This window comes from Thunnus maccoyii, chromosome 7 (genome assembly GCF_910596095.1).
Source record: "Thunnus maccoyii chromosome 7, fThuMac1.1, whole genome shotgun sequence".
Classification (NCBI taxonomy): Eukaryota; Metazoa; Chordata; class Actinopteri; order Scombriformes; family Scombridae; genus Thunnus; species Thunnus maccoyii.
In genome coordinates this window covers 23,152,590-23,165,668 of record NC_056539.1, presented here as the reverse complement: position 1 = coordinate 23,165,668, position 13,079 = coordinate 23,152,590, and the positions used below count along the sequence as shown (strand labels likewise).

The 13,079-nt window shown below is 41.3% G+C and overlaps 1 protein-coding gene across 3 annotated transcripts in view; it reads left to right on the top strand.

Annotated features, from left to right (window-relative positions):
* dennd1b (DENN/MADD domain containing 1B) overlaps positions 1-13,079 on the top strand; it is a 108,581-nt gene that overhangs the window by 37,929 nt on the left and 57,573 nt on the right. For 2 of the 3 annotated variants that reach the window (XM_042416833.1, XM_042416834.1), the window contains exons 4-8: positions 2,098-2,147; positions 3,229-3,348; positions 8,761-8,830; positions 10,598-10,678; positions 12,069-12,128. In XM_042416833.1, coding sequence (XP_042272767.1) covers positions 2,098-2,147; positions 3,229-3,348; positions 8,761-8,830; positions 10,598-10,678; positions 12,069-12,128 — 381 coding nt within the window. The remainder of the gene's footprint in view (positions 1-2,097; positions 2,148-3,228; positions 3,349-8,760; positions 8,831-10,597; positions 10,679-12,068; positions 12,129-13,079) is intronic. The other variant, XM_042416835.1, reaches the window with a different exon arrangement.

Genomic DNA, 13,079 nt, shown 5'->3' with positions numbered 1-13,079 from the left:
ATGATGGCAGTATACCTGAGGAAAGGGAACTGATACGTATACGTGGTCTTTAGAATGTATATATATAGAACATGTCTGCTGTTTCCATGTCACATTATACACACATACAAGCACATCACTTCCCACTGGTCCTGTTTGAGATCAGAGTCTCCGCAGCCCTGAGACTGTCACTCAAACGCAGATACCTGATGTGGGCGGGGCTGTGACAACTCTCAAATCTGGCAAGTCAAATGTTTTTATTTGCACGGAAAGCGAGTCCCCGTGTATGTGTGTGTGTACGCGCGTCTGTTTGGGTTTGTGTGCCATATGCAGTGCGCCAGGGAGGGCTCTCTGGAACATATTGGTGTGCGTACATAGTGGTTAATAATAGTAGCAAACGCATACAGCGATGGCAGCTCTGATGTGTGTGACAGTTTTACAGCCGCACACGCCAAGACACAGTCACACACACGTACACACACACACACACACACACTCCCACAGCAGAGACAGAGACCTCCTCTGCCACCGAGCCCTCTGTCTTTGTTGAGTTCTCAATTTTATCACAGATCCTGATAAGTAAAAACAGCCACTTCCCACCCACCCCGCCTCGCCACCCCGCCCCTTCCTGTACGCTCCTCATGTGGGCACACACACTAACATATAGGCGAGTCAAGCTCAGCCACCCACACACACACACACACAAACACACACACACACACTGATACAAATGTACATGCTTAACCACCCTCTCACATTGAATACACAAAGTCCTTGAAGCAAGCAAGCACTCACATACATCATACACTCAGATGCACAAACACACACACACACACACATACCCTCATCCCCCTTCTGTCATAGCTCATTGTTGCTGTTGCTTGCTTGTCTGTGGTTGTGTTATGCTGGGGTGGCAGCTTTAAGTTTTGATAAGGAGGGGCGGGGGGAATCGGTGACTGCTCCCCACGGCGAGGTCTTAGCAACAGTAGGCAGCGGCGACAGAAGACACCCAAACCTGTCGTCCGGATCAGTCTCCGGGGGTGGCAGAGAGAGAGAGAGAGGGAGAGATTGACAGAGAGATGGTAGAGCAGCAGCATCACTCTCAGCTCGGACATCTCCGATCAGAAAGACAGACCTCGGGCTCGAGCTGGCCGAGCTTGGCACACAAGCCAAGATAAAGAGGGGCAAGTAAGTGAGGCCAGAGCACAGACAGCCACCCAGTCCCCAGGATTAGTCTCTGAGCTTGGCAGAGCCTGGCCAGAACTGAGAGCAAGGTAGACGAGCAGAAGGACAGACGGCAAAGAAGACCTGGTGCCCTGCGCCTATTCTGGGCCAGGTTAGTAGCCAGAGAGACGAGGAGACAGAGCGACAGACAGAGCGGGGACCTGGTGCATCGGTGGCTGCGTGGCTGGTCTGGAGTGGCTCACCCATATGGTGCTCTGCTCTGTTCCTGCTCCCTGTCTAAATCCATATGCCGCTGGTGGAAAGGTGCCCCCCCCACCCCTCCCCTCCCCTCCCCTCCCACCTCGCTTGAAGAGCATACAGACCCTCCCCATACTCTCCCCCCCAACCCACAAGGGAGGTGTTGGGAGGTAAAGCCCTGAAGGCTTGTACCCCCCCCTCCTACCTCTTAACCCCTCAGAGCTGCTTAGCCCATTGTCACTACAATCTGCCACCATAGCCTTGGTGTTGTGTCCTCTCTCTCTCTCTCTCTCTCTTTCTCTCTCTTCCTTCATCTTTTCATCTCCCTTTGGCACCCGATAATCGATGAACTTATTAACTGCTAATTATTCAAGCTGTGGATCGAGGATCCCTCCCTATCCTTGGAAAAAAAAAAGGGGAACCTTTCCACTCTGTTCTGCCAAATGAAGTGCTTTATATTGCCCATTCATTTGGATTAAGTGCATTTAGGCTGCAGTGTTCGGGATGTGAGGACTTTGTCAGATTGCTATCAGCAGCGTTTAACATTAATCCTCATTTTGTTCAGCCACTTGATAGTGCCCATTTAGTGGAAGCCCAAGAGATTTTTATATTGAAATACACACTTATTATTTGTTTTCCCTGTGATGTGTGTTTCTCTATAAATGGTGTTTGCCTCTCTCTGTTCTGGTTTCTCAGGAGGTCCTTCAGACGATACCAAAGTTCTGCTTTCCCTTTGACGTGGAAAGGTACGATTCCTCTCCCTCTCTGCTTCCTTGTTTTTTAGCACTGCACACACACACACACACACGCAATATTATATTACACCTAGCTCTCCTCCCACCTACAGACACGTGCTTTAAAACATGCATGCATTAAAAAAAATAAAGGAGATTATGTGTATTCTGTGCTTCACATAATTGTGTTATGATAAAATTAGCATAATTTGTAGAGACAGTCACTTGACGATTTATTGATTGTCAAAGTGTAATAATGAGTTTGTGTGTCTGCTCGTTTGCACGTGGATATGATTTAAAGGAGCCTTTTAGGTCTTAAACTCCAACAAATGTGACATTTTCTTACATACAGTTTGTACTGACAAGCAAGCAACACAGCTGTTAGCAAAAATATCCCCAGAAATGAAAATGCTGTGATGGTGAGGTCACATGTTAATGATGATGAAGATGATGATAACGATACCAACAAATTTAATTAAGGATGATGCTGATGAGGTCATCACTGACCGGCCCACTTGATGCAAACCGCACAATAGCATGTTTATCACTGCATGTGTATGAAAGAGTCTAAGGACACGCATTTCCCTACATTATATATGTCCGATCAGGCCGGCAGCTTTCTGAAAAGCAATGGGCTTTCATTTGCAGCAAGGAAAATGACATGTTAAAATTCTCATTGTAAGGACACAGAGAGAGAGAGAGAGAGGTAGGGTGTGAGGGTGGACTGTGTGTTTTTTTTTTTACTGAAGCTGAGCTGCTGCCATCTAGTGGTTTAGGGGTGTACTGATCTACTCTGGAGTTTACCTTGGGGTTATAAAAGCTTTTTTTTTTTTACACTTTTTCAAGCAGCCATACTAGAGATATGTGACATTAGATTAGGACCTTGATTTGAGATTTAGCTCATGGAGAGATTTATACTGAGAAAAAAGAGTTTCTGGTTCAGCTAGACCAAATTGTGTTATATTGTATTTTAAATTTACATGACTTCATGGATTTACTGCACCCTATTGTATTCAGTTGATTGTTAAACCCTGATGTGCTTTTGATCATTTGTGAGTGTGTGTTTGTGTTTATCCCTCATGTTCTCTCCCAGGGTTTCCCAGAGTCAAGTGGGGCAGAATTTCACCTTTGTGCTGACGGACATCGACAGCAAACAGAGGTTTGGTTTCTGTCGACTCACTCAAGGCTGCCAGGTCTGCATATGTCTGCTCAGGTAACACATACACACACACTCACACTCATACTTATACATTCACGTGCTGTCTTACTTTTCTTTATGTTTTTGTGAAACAAACACTACTACAAGGTACATACGTTTCAATTTTATTCCTCATTCTAGATCACTTTGTTCTAATAAACTGTATCCTTGTAGTACTTGAACTCTGGGTATCATAAACTTTATCATTTTTAAAGTAATAAACTTACTAATCTTCCATAAATTAAACAAATGTCAAAAGCACAACTGGATGTGCATGAAATAAATAAATACAAATATGTAAAAGTCAGCCTTTCACATTTTACCCCCTGAATCAGAAACAAGGGAAGAACCGTAAAAAGACTTGTTCAAATAATCAATACTTGGTCTGGTCTACCCATTTTCTAATTATCTATGGACTACTCTCAGAACTGGATTTTTTAAATATCTGCATTTATTTCTTGAGTGTGATGGAAAAGAAAAAAAAAGAAATTACCAGATCTTAGAAGTGAACGCAGGTTTTGAGACAGTATTTCCATTCATTCTCACACTGAGCTGCACTATGACAGAATAACAAATTTATATTCTCATCTGCCCACACAAATATGTTAGTGATGTGCCTATAATTATCCAAAAGTTTAGCCGTTTTTGATATTTCATAGGTGGATTTATCCTATCACAGCATACATAAATGAGGACACCAAACCAAGGGAAATTGCATTTTCTTCGCATAATTACTCTCCAACAAAGGCTATTATCATTTAATTCTTATGTAATTGCATGTTGACACAGTGTTTTTACAGATGTAATTACCTTACCATTACAAAGAAGGAGCACTCCAGTGCTAATCTCAGTGGACAGGCTTATGCACTTTAGAATAAACTGAGGAAAATGTACAAAATAAATGCATTTTAATGAATGTATTAAGCAGTTAAACAAACAAAAAACTGGAGAAGGAGCACAAAGGCTTTTCTTTTTCTCCATTAGTGTAAAGCAGCACTCCTGTAAGCGCTGCTCTCGCCTCTGTATGTAGTTGTGTGTGTGTGTGTGTGTGTGTGTATGTGTGTGTCTGTTGATGGACAGTCGTGGGTTTGTCGCTGCCCTGATGAGCTGCTGTGAGGAACAGTGTCCCTCCTCCCCACACCACCCACCCTTCCCGGCCAGCTTCCACGGCCTTTGTTTTTCTTTTCTCTCTCTCTGTCTCTCTCTCTCTCTCTCTCTCTCTCTCTCTCTCCCTCTCTCTCTCTCTCCTCTCGCTCTCTCTCTTTTTCTCTGTCTCTGTCTCTCTCTCTCTCTCTCTCTCTCTCTTTTTTCTCCTCTTTATTCGGCTACTGCCACAGTGCGACAGCAAAGACGCTTGGCCCATAATTATGCATGAAGCTTCGCTGCCAATTAGCAGAGGCTCCCCTGTCCCTCTCGCTGAGTTAGACATGCTAATTCATTTGACATATGATGTATAAAATTCATTATGCATTCTGAGTAGTTTCCATGGCTTGCTTCATTTATAATAAAATAATGTATAGAAAGTTTTTTTTTTTTTTCTGTTGATTTGAAATTGTTTGTGTGCTCCCCAGTTATGTTTTTCTATCTTTTTTTTTGTACTGATCTTTTTTTCTTTTCTTATCTTAAATCTCCCCCACTGTGTTAGGAAAATATTCAGAAGCATAAAAAACATTTTAGAAATTGAAGAAATGTAGGAATGTGAAAATGAAGTTCCCACGTCAAATGAGGGATTCAAGGTCCTTGGTCAAAAGGGATTTTTTTTTTTTTGTTTGTTTATTATTCTTAAAACTGTTTTCAGATCTACTAAATTAGTTATGCAAGACAGTATTAAGAAAATGACAACAAACTGCCCCTGTTAAAAAAAAATCATTACCATAGAAGAACAGAAAAAATACAGATACTTAAAGTTGTTTATCTTAAAGAATTATTAGTTAAAATGTGTCTGGTTAAAATCTCAAGCAGGAAGGCCCAGGCCCTCTAGTTTATATTCATTTAATCTCTCATTTCCCATGGATATAAAATAAAAGTAATTAAAACAGTTTGCGTCTCTGTGATTGTTGAAGTGCTGGGACCGTAAAATTGTCACCTCTGCTTACAGGAGGAAGTGCCTTAATGAGTAGGACAGTTTTATGTGGACGGCCCTTTGTAGTCTCATTGCTAAAGCCGTGGCCAAAAAGGTCCGCTCCCTCCAGGCAAACCTCAGGAAAAAAAAAAAGAAATAACTCCAAAACAAATAATAATAAATTTCTCTCTTCTACGCTGTTATTCCTTCACCTACTCTCTCTGTCTGACTCTCACATTAGGAAAAAAATCTCTTGAACATGTAAATTGTTAAGGGATGAAAAAAGGTGGATTTCCTCAGTTTTATTGGATGGCTAAGGCTTTAGGATATGTTTTAGGGACTGCATTTCTCTGGTTAGTGGTCACTTAGCGGGTCGCCGGAGGACACTTCCTCCCCTGTATTTAACCCATGACCTGGAAAAGTAAAGGTGTAATGAAATCTTCCACTGAGCCGTCTACAAAGTGTAAGATGACTTACGATTACAGGTGCCTGTGTGTTAAAAGAGATCTAAGACTCATCTAAGGAACAGGAATAAATGTCGTGCTTAACACCCAACAGGTACTTTATGGCTGCAAAAAGGGCTGAAATGATTGCTCCGCTGTTAAGGTTTAATCAGGTACTAGGGATGAATTTGATATATTGTAGGAGTGTGTGTGTCCACAGTATTTAGGGATTTTGTGAATGGTTTGTGTTATTTCACTCTACAGTAGATTTTCATTGTGGATATATACAACGCATGTGAAAAGAAATTTCGAAAGGCTTAGTGCAGCTGTATTGGTGTTTGTGTGCGCTCTTATACATAATAGCATAATTGTAAGTTCCAAAGGCACTACCACGCCACTGTCTTCTGCTAAATATTTCCATGCTGTTAGGTGGTCTGAGCCTGGGATGGAGAACACGACGGGCTGTGAGTGGGCCGCAGATTAACTGGTTCATTCCTTGAGTACATGGCACTTTGAGAAGACATGTGTTTAAAATGGCAGGAGAGATTGCGGGGCCCCCACGCACTGAGCACTCTAGTGATGGATGCCTCTCTCTCTATCGGAGGATTTGCGCAGCACAAACAGATCTGAGCAATGAACTGTGACGAGTAGGAGTATCTCTCTAAGCTTTCCAAACTTAAACTTTGCATCAACAGAGAGAGCAAAGCAGGAGGGGTGGGATAAGTGGGACAAAACAATACATCTTTAAGTTATATTCAGTCTATTGCATTTGAATAAAGCAAAAAATATATATATATATATTTCCTATTGCATGAAGATGTTAGAGGAATATTGATAATTTGCTGTTGGCTGCTTTCACTGGTGATCATGTGTTTTCCTCTAAAACAAAGGATTTATAGCACCTTGTTGTAGGAGTGTAATGACTGTGAGATCTGTGAGGCCTGACGGCTGCTCTGACAGCCAGAGTCCTATTTACATCCCCTCCAACAGTGAAAAATGAGGGATTAATGTCCAGAAGCCTGGATTTTTAAACAAGGCGTAGAGGAGGCAGATAATGAAAAGGCTTTGTTCTCCCCCTTAGTCATTATACCAGACTGAACTTTTTCTGTAATGGTTAAATGTAAACTGACCCCATATGCAGATATTTGTGTTGTATGTTTGATGTGGCAGAAATAGGTCTTCAGGTTGATATCCGGTCAGCATGTGAATTAACATAAGCGTCTTTGATTCAGGCCTTCCTGCGAGTGTGACCTGATTGCGGCAAATCTTCATGCAGACATCAAAATATTGGCTGATTGTTTCAGACTAATGGTCACTCTGCCTCTCTGATTGGTGCGCTTGGCTGCACTTCTCCGGGAACCCGGCCTGTCATTGGCCCCTTGTGGATTTAGCGATATGAAAATTTGCATTAGGTCCACTTTATTGTTTTCTTGTTGTCGGTTAATTCCAGTCTACAGAGCAGCCAGTGACCCATGGCCTGGAAACTCCTGAGTCTATAGCCAACTGCTTGAACAGGACTTATAAACTCACACACTCAAAGCCCCACTCTTACAAATGTATTATAATATAACCAAAAAAAATACACATTTTGGCTCTTTGTCAGATTTTTTTTTAATTTGAATGGAATTATTGTTTTAATGACATGCATTTAAAACTATGTTCACTTTTGAACATGAACAAATGCTAACTGAAATTGAAGAGCAAATAAGAGTCCACTTTTGATAGATTGGTTCATTTGGCCACTAATTAATTTTTCAACCCCTGCATCCAGGCAAGTCAATGAAGCATTAATGGGAATTTCTGTTTATTTCATCTCAATGCTAAGAAGTCCTTATCTAGAATCATTATTCATGCAATGTTCAAAAATGCATGTTAAAAACCAAAACTAAATAAAAATTCAATACCTTGATAGAACACCATGTTTTTACAAATTGATTGCATAACATTAAATGAACTGAGCCCTCACAGCTTTTATGCCAAAAGAAAATGTTGGCCATCTTCCACCTAGAAAGCAAGTCGACTTGGCCAAGAATATGTCAACTTGGTAAAGAAAGCCATGCTGCAGATGCTTTTAGCTTGTGGTGGGTGTGCTTAGTGATTAGCTTTAACACAAACACTGCAGTATAAATTATTTTGAGCTTGTTAATGAATTTATTTATTTTACATTAATTACATAAGGCCAAGCTTTTCTAATATGTGAGGGGCATAAAAAGAAGCATAGAGAGAGGCAGAAGGAGGGGGGGTGGGGGGGAGGTGGTGGAGGTGAAAAGGGGGGGAGGCAGGAGGCATCTTAGGCTGCATTTTTGTTAAGCCTGTGCATCTGGGAGCAGCATGCTTGTAAACCATAGCATCCCTCTGCATCACATGAAAACTGTGTTGGCCTGGTGCTTTTTTTTTTTTTGTTAAAGAATCTAAAATCCATTGTTTTTTCCTGCTAACCTTCCTTCCTATTGGCTCAAAGAGCAGACATGACAGGAATTTGTAGCATGTGGAGGCCCTGGGTACGAAGAATTTCATAATAAGGACTAGATAGCATTTACCTCTTCTTTTTTTTTTTGAAATACAACAATGACTCTGTGCTTTAGAGTAGCTTTTGCTGGGAACACTATACATTTTTAATGTTCTGTATACACATCTTTAAACAATAGGTCATCGACTGATAGGACACACAGTAATATCGCAAGGCTTTAATGGGCCTTTTATGGACATTGCGACTGGCAAAAATAGAGTTACAACAGCAGACTGAGTCATTTGTTGTATCTCTAAATGCAGCTGAAATGGAGAGAGTGATAAATAAGACATGAACTGTTTTGATTCAACACATCTTGTCTGTTTATTGTAGATGATGATAAAAAAATTATATGACTTTTGCATGTACGAAATGTTAATGTTGAACGTTTTTTATTTCTCTGACTCTTGCAGTTATCTACCATGGTTTGAAATCTACTACAAGCTGCTAAATACCCTCGCAGACTACCTAACAAAACAACAGGTAATCATTTGTTCTTTTGGACATTTAACAACCATCAATAATGTAGATGTTTCTGTACATTTAGTGAATTACAAGCACATAGTATGAAAATAAGACGTTGTTGTATGATTTGGCTGAGAAACAAGCACACAGTTTAGTGTATTTGAAACTGTACTGTGGTAAGATATTTCCTCCATTCTGTTCTTCTTCTGCATGCTGCGTGTTGTCTTTTGTGTGCAAGTTTTGTTCACTGTCTTGGGCTCGACTTGACTCCTGTTGTTAGCAGCAACAATGTTGACATTTCACAGACCAAACGCTGATCTGACACTGGAAGTTATTCCTGATGATTTACTGGAAAACAAATCGTTAAGAAAAAAAAAAAAAAAAAACCCACACAAACACACACACACACACACAAATGCTCACACTTCACAAAAGTCTTTTCCCCTGACTATTCGCTGCATTGTACTAGCAAAGGGAGGGGAAATGTAAAATATGCAACAAACTGGGGAGATGTGCAGCGTCTAGCGCAGAGGGTGTAGGTGATGTTCCCATGTTTAGACTGAAGAGAAAGGAAGAGGGAGGGAGACGGAGCAAGGGGAGAGATACACAGAGCTCTGGGGCCGCTTTCAATTGTCATGTAGTCACTGCTTCTTCCAAAACCCTCAGGGAGGAGTGATCAGGACCAAGAGCCTTTGCTAAAGTAGATAATCACTAACACATCACATAAAGATTTAGCATAATTGATAAAAATTCAGCAAGATAATCTACTGTAATATAGAGAAGAGGACAGTTTGTGTGTGAGAAAAGAGTGAGGAAGAGAGAGACAGAAAGATTGCTGGAAATCCTGGGTGACTGAAGTGTTAGTGTGCATGATTTGGTTTCTATTTACCCCGCTGTCCGTTCCAGGCGAGAGGGAGATGTTGACAGACGAGGGAAGACAGAAGAGCGATGAGGGTTTAAGGCGAGGGGTAAATGAACTGTTTCCCCAGGCCGTGTTGCTGACCATGCGTGTGAGCATTGAGCCTCTCATGACAGGAGGCTGTTCGATTGCACACTCCCTAACACCCCTCCCTCCCACCCTTCTTCTACTCTTACTGTATATTTCCGCCCATTCCTCTCAGGTTTCTATTTCTCCCCGGCTCGCACATGCACATACATACACACGCATGCACATTTCCTGAAACAAGCAGCGGCTCATAGCCACAACCAAAACAAAGTTCTCAGAGAGGGCAAACAGAAAAAAGAAGTGAAAACAAACAACAATGCCCGACCTCTGTGCTCACAGTAGTTTAGTTTGGTTTAAGTACAAGTTGCAGAGTGTTGTCCCACTCAGTTCTCCAGCTAGAGGCCCGAGAGTGTAAATAGCAGTCTTGTCGTGGAGCTCATAAATGCTGGAAGAATAATCTCGGGGCCTGTTCTGTGGTCAAGCTAGCTCTCTGACGGCTTCTTAAAGCCCCGGTCTTTGGAGTGGGGACCCCTGCTTAATTACTGACAGCCTGCTCTCGGCCGTAAATCAACGCTGCTGGATAATAAGCGTCTGCAGCCCTACACTCAGCCGTCTTTTAACCTCACCATTGCTCGTTAAACATATGTCAGTCGGATGTTTTGGAGCCCTTCAGGCTTTGCTGCAGGATCGCCCTCTGGTCTGCAGCAGCAGCGCCTGTCCCAGCACTGTTGTTAGATTGACACATAACTCATGGCATCAGCAAAACAAGTAAATAAAATGTATGTGTCCTATGTTTTCATGTCTTTTTGTTTTGTTGTTTGTTTCTCTCCCCCCCCTAGGAAAATGACTTGAATGACATGCTGAATTCTCTGTATGATCTGCCTGTGCCAAAGCCCTTCACGCCAGTCAACCTGAGTGTGGTAGGTATAGATCTCATATTCCCCCTTATCAGAGGTAAGATTTCTGAGAGTAGAGACAGAAAGAGGGAGAGAAGGACAGGTAGGTTACCGTAGTAGTGTGTTGCGTCAGGAAGGAGACTGCAGAAAAGAAGAGGAGACGATAACAGTTGGCTGAAGTAGTTTAAAGTAGAGCGAGAGACGCAAAAGACAAAATATATAATAGAAAAAAAAGTGGAGACAAAGAAGGAGGAATAATGAGAACTTAAATGAAATTGACACAAAGAAGAGAGCAGGAGCCAAAGATGGCATAAAAACAGACAGAAAGAAAATAGGGCAGACAGGCAGAAACAGGGAGAGATGGGCAAAGTATCGAGGCTGAGACAGAGGAGATAAATGAGGGAACAACACAGCAGACAGAAAAGTGGAGAGCAGGAGGAGGTTAAGATACACTAGGTAGAAACAGAGAGACACAGAGGGCCCAGGACTGACACTCTGTTTGGAAACAAGAAGTGGCGCTAACAGGTTTTTTGTGTGATAAGCCTGAGCTGGACATGTTTAAACTTGAAGGGTCCTTTCACAACTCGTCATGTCTCCCGCTTATCAAAAACTGAAATGGCTTAACGAGCCCCGGTCCCTCAAAGTCAGCCTGTGTTTGTGTTAACTCTGACACAATCTCTCCTCGTGCCTTTCCAGCTCATACATAAAACACTCTCTAACAGTTTTCATTCCCATACTGTAAGCCTGGCCTATAAAAGTAGCATGTAATAATTTTCAATGGGACTGCTAAACCTTACAGTATTTTGTTCACTAATATCTCTATTTCTTAGTTGCTTAGACTCCACACCTTAATGGGATCCAAAGAGTTTCAGTGTTAGCCTTTGTCCTTGAGGACCACCGCTCCTTTTTTTTTTTTTTTTTTTTTTGGACCAATTAAACAAGCAACTCTGGGGCTTTTCTGCGGCATAGGTCTCAGAAGGATATGCATCTATTTACACAGATGAATTTACAACATAACAAGACTAAGATGAGGTAATCAATATATCTCTACGAAGGTTAACAAGGTCAGTTCAGATTCCTTGTGATTTATTTTTTCTCAGTGTCAGTTTGTTTCTTTTTTTTTTTTTTTTTTTTATCAGCTCTCTATGTGAACAAAATCTTTTCATGTGAATCTCAGAGCTTCATTGGGAAAGAAGCCCTGGAGAACAGAGGTGATAGCGTCATCTCTTTTCTGGAGAAGCCACCAGTTTGATATTTAATTGATGAAGCAGAATTATTCCCTAAAAGTGTGTTATTTTTGTTTTATCATGGCAGCCAAGAAGAAGGATCATTGTCCCCTTTCATGTGTGAACCCTGTTTTGCTCTCTCTCTCTCTCTCTCTCTCTCTCTCTCTCTCTCTTTCTCATTGTGCAAGAATGAGCAGTTGTATATTGCCACTGGGCAAGTACTGAGAGATCGGCGAAGCAAGGAGCCGGTGAGTGGAGGGGAATGAGTGAACGGCAGAAAGGGAGGAGGAAAAGGAGGCTGCTGTGAAATATGAAACCGCTGCTGTACTAATCGCATGGGAGTCACGGCTTTCCAATTTGGCCAAATAAGCTGCGCTATCTTTTTAAATATAACAAAAACAAACTATCCTGGGCCTTGGTGTATGTTTCTTCTCCTCTGGAAAACAATCAAACTTTGTAAATGATTAATGCCATTCCACACTTCTATATTCTCTCTCTGAATATCAAAAGTTTTTTTTTTCTCTCTTTATGTTTAAAGCAAAGGCAATTGTGCTCAAAAAATCTCCTTGATGCCTTTCCAGTTAACCCACTTTCAATGTTTCTATATAAACATGTCTTCGAAAGAAGAAGAAAAAAGCAGATAAGCAAGCAAACAGCCAATGAAAGCCTGGGTTGAGTTGAGGAGCATGGCTTGTGATTATCACAATGCCATGAATTTGTAGACCAACAGGGAAACATTATTTAGCGCACAGAACACAAGCAAAGAAAGCCAGACATACAGAGAGATATATCCTGTACTAACTGTATTTATGGCTAGGGTTGTCCATAACCTCAGATGTATTGCCCAAAGTCCCAGATCTTTTCTCATAATTAATGTTTTTGGTTCATTTAGTTTTAATTGTCCCATTACTGGTTTTCTTTACTAGAGCTGCAATGATTAGTTGATTAACTGAGTCGTTTTTAAGTCATTTTTTAAATAAAAAATATCAAACATTTGATGGTTTCAGGTTCTCAAATTTGAGAATTTGCTGTTTTTCCTCATCTCACTTTCTAGTAAATTGAATATTTTTGAGTTTTGGATTGTTGGTTGGACAAAATAAGTCATTTGATGACAGTACCTTGGGCTGTAGGAAATTATGATGAGCTTTTTGTAGACCAAAACAATTCATTGATTAATCCAAAAAATAATCGGAAGATGA